General features: G+C 60.0%; 1 protein-coding gene across 1 annotated transcript in view; it reads left to right on the forward strand.

Moving 5' to 3' along the window:
- Positions 1-261: 261 nt before the first annotated feature.
- Positions 262-3,481, forward strand: part of LOC104541806 (proto-oncogene vav-like) — a gene marked incomplete at both ends in the record, with an annotated part of 6,259 nt that continues 3,039 nt past the window's right edge. The window contains 4 exons of the mRNA XM_010185946.1: positions 262-347; positions 949-1,081; positions 2,043-2,152; positions 2,263-2,364. Of these exons, the coding sequence (XP_010184248.1) occupies positions 262-347; positions 949-1,081; positions 2,043-2,152; positions 2,263-2,364 (431 nt within the window). The remainder of the gene's footprint in view (positions 348-948; positions 1,082-2,042; positions 2,153-2,262; positions 2,365-3,481) is intronic.

The raw sequence follows: 3,481 nt of genomic DNA on the forward strand, positions 1-3,481 counted from the left end.
ATCCCTACGCCCCATATCCCCCTCGTGCCCCCTCCATGTCCTTCCATGTCCCCCCAAATCTCCATGTCCCCCGCATCTCCCCCTATGCTCCATGTCCCCCTCATGTTCCCCAATGTCCTTCCATATCCTCCATGTATCCCCATGTCCCCCCCTATGCCCCATGTCCCCACATTTACCCATGTCCCCCCATGTCCCTGTGTTCCTCCACGTCCCCCCATACCCGTCAATGTCTCTCCATGTCCCTGCTGACGTCTGGCACAGCCACAGTCCCTGGCACAGTTCGGGCGCCCCAAAATCGATGGGGAGCTGAAAGTCTCCAGGCCTGAGCGACGCTCCAAGGTGGACAGGTGGGACAGGGCGAGGGATATCATGGGGGCACCATGGGGACACCCACGGGGACACCACAGGAACCTGGGGACACCCACGGGGACACCTCAAGAACCTGGGGACACCCACGGGGACACCTCAAGAACCTGGGGACACCCATGGGGACACCACAAGAAGCTGGGGACACCCATGGGGACACCACAGGAACCTGAGGACGTCATGGGGACACCATAAGAACCTGGGGACACCATGGGGACACCGCAGGAGACAACCATGGGGACACGGGAGCACCACAGGAACCTGGGGACACCTATGGGGACACTGCAGAAACCTGGGGACACCATGGGTACACTACAGGGGACAACCATGGGGACACCACAAGAACATGGGGACACTGCAGGGGACACCCACGGGGACATGGGAACACCACAGGAACCTGGGGACACCATGGAGATACCCCAAGACACCCATGAGGACACTGCAGGGACACAAGGATGTGAATACAGGGACACCTTGAGGACACTTGTCATTGAGCAGAGGCCACTCCAGGGCAGTGGTGGGGACAGCCCGAGGTGCATGGTGGCCTTGGGAACGCAGTGCCACCCCTGTCTCTGTCCCCAGGTACGGCTTCCTCCTGGACAAGGCCCTGATCATCTGCAAGCGCCGGGGAGACTCCTACGAGGCCAAGGACGTGGTGGACCTGCAGAGCCACCAACTGCGGGATGGTGATCTCGGTCCCCGTGATGGCAAGAAGGTACCTGGGGACACGGGTGTCACCTTCCCAATGAACCCAGCTGTCCTGGTCCCTGGTGGTCCCAACCATCCAGATCTGGTGGACCCAAGTGTCTGGGACCTTGGTGAACCCATTGAAACCTGGTGGACCCATGTGTCTGGTTCCCAGTGGTCCCAGGTGCCCAGGTCTGGGGGACCCCAGCATCCTGGTCCTTGGTGGTCCCAGGTGTCCAGATCTGGTGGTCCCCAGCATCCTGGTCCTTGGTGGCTTGAAGCATCCTAGTTCCTGGTGGTCCCAAGCATCCAGATCTGTGGGTCCAAGTGTCCAGGTCCTTGGTGGATCCATTGAAACTTGGTGGACCCATGTGTCTGGTTCTCAGTGGCCCCAGGTGTCCAGGTCTGGTGAAACCAAGCATCCTGGCCCCTGGTGGTCCCAGCCATCCAGATCTGGTGGTCTCAAGCATCCAGGTCTGGTGGGTCCAAGCGTCCAGGTCCTTGGTGGCCCTGTTGAAACCTGGTGGCCCCATGTGTCTGGTTCCTAGTGGTCCCCAGCATCCTGGTCCCTGGTGGTCCCAAGCATCCAGGTCTGGTGGGCCCAAGTGTCCAGGTCCTTGCTGGCCCTGTTGAAACCTGGTGGCCCCATGTGTCTGGTTCCCAGTGGCCCCAGGTGTCCTCTTCCCAATGAACCCAACATTCTGGTCCCTGGTGGTCCCAAATGTCCAGGTCCTTGGTGGCCCTGTTGAAGCCTTGTGGACCCAAGTGTCTGGTTTCCAGTGGACCCAAGTGTCCAGATCTGGTGGACCCCATCATGCTGGTCCCTGGTGGACCCAACCATCCAGGTTTGGTGGTCCCAAGTATCCAGGTCCTTGGTGGTCACACTGAAGCCCGGTGACCCCAGGAACGCTGTCCCCAGAGGCTCCAGGCATCCAGGTGGCATTGAACACCAGTGTCTGGATGCCACTGAAGCCCACCCATACCCACAGTGGACCCACACCTTCCTGCTCATCGACATGGCCGGGCCGCAGAGCTACGAGCTCTTCTTCAAGACCCGGGAGCTGAAGAAGAAGTGGTTGGAGCAGTTCGAGATGGCCCTGTAGGTGCTCCTGAACCGTGGGGTGGGGAGATCTGCCCCACTGGGGGCTGAGGGGCCATGGCGGGGTGGATTTGTCCCCCCCAGACCCGGGTGACTCCATCTCTTTCCAGCTCCAACATCTTCCCCGAGCACGCCCTGGCCGATGGGCATGAATTCCAGATGTTCTCCTTCGAGGACACCACATGCTGCAGGGCCTGCCAGATGTTGCTGAGGTAAGACCCCTAAAATTATGTCCCCCACTACTCTGGGGGGACAATGGGGGACAGGGGGACCTGGAAGATGGAGCTGGGGAAAGGAGAAACCCTAGGAAGGTGATTGGAGTTGGGGTGAGGTCTTGATGGGTCAAGACATGGGTGAAATGAGGTCAAGGTCTGAGTTGGTAAAGGATTGGGTAGATTGAGCCTTGGGTAGGCCAAGGCCAACATGGGTCAAGTCTTGGGCGAGTTGAGGCCTCAGTGGGTCAAGGAGCTGATGGGTCAAACTCTGAGTGGCCCCAAGGCCAAGTTGGGTCAAGGATTGGATGGTGGTCAAAGTGGGTCAAGGATTGGATGGTGGTCAAAGTGGGTCAAGGGTTGGGTGGAGGTCAAGGGTTGGGTGGAGGTCAAGGGTTGGGTGGAGGTCAGGATTGGTCAAGGGTTGGGTGGAGGTCAAGGATTAGGTGGATGCCACAGTGGATCAAGGGCTGGGTGAAGGTCAAGGGTTGGGTGGAGGTCAAGGTGGGGCAAGGGTTGGGTGGAAGTCAAGGGCTGGGTGGAGGTCAAGGATTAGGTGGAGGCCACAGTGGGTCAAGGGTTGGGTGGAGGTCAGGGTTGGGTGGAGGTCAAGGTGGGGCAAGGGTTGGGTGGAGGTCAAGGGTTGGGTCAAGGGTTGGTTGGAGGCCAAGGGTTGGGTGGAGGCCAACGTTGGTCAAGGGCTGGGTGGAGGTCAAGGCTGGTCAAGGGTTGGGTGGAGTTCAGGATTGGGTGGAGGTCAAGATTTGGGTGGAGGCCAAGGTCAGCCAAGGGTTGGGTGGAGTTGGGTCAAGGGTTGGATGGAGGCCACAGTGGGTCAAGGGTTGGATGGAGGTCAAGTTGGGCCAAGGGTTGGGTGGAGGCCAAGGGTTGGGTGGAGGCCAACGTTGGTCAAGGACTGGGTGGAGGTCAAGGTCGGCCAAGGGTTGGGTGGAGGCCAAGGGTTGGGTGGAGGTCAAGGGTTGGGTGGAGGCCAAGGTCGGTTAAGGACTGGGTTGGCCAAGGCCCAGGTGGGTCTGGGATTGGGCCAGTCCTGGGTGGGGTGGGGTAGGGGTGTCAATGGGTGTCCCCTCGTGCTGACCATGACCCTGTGTCCCCC

Source organism: Mesitornis unicolor, unplaced genomic scaffold (assembly GCF_000695765.1).
Source record: "Mesitornis unicolor isolate BGI_N332 unplaced genomic scaffold, ASM69576v1 scaffold16966, whole genome shotgun sequence".
In the NCBI taxonomy this organism is placed as follows: domain Eukaryota; kingdom Metazoa; phylum Chordata; class Aves; order Mesitornithiformes; family Mesitornithidae; genus Mesitornis; species Mesitornis unicolor.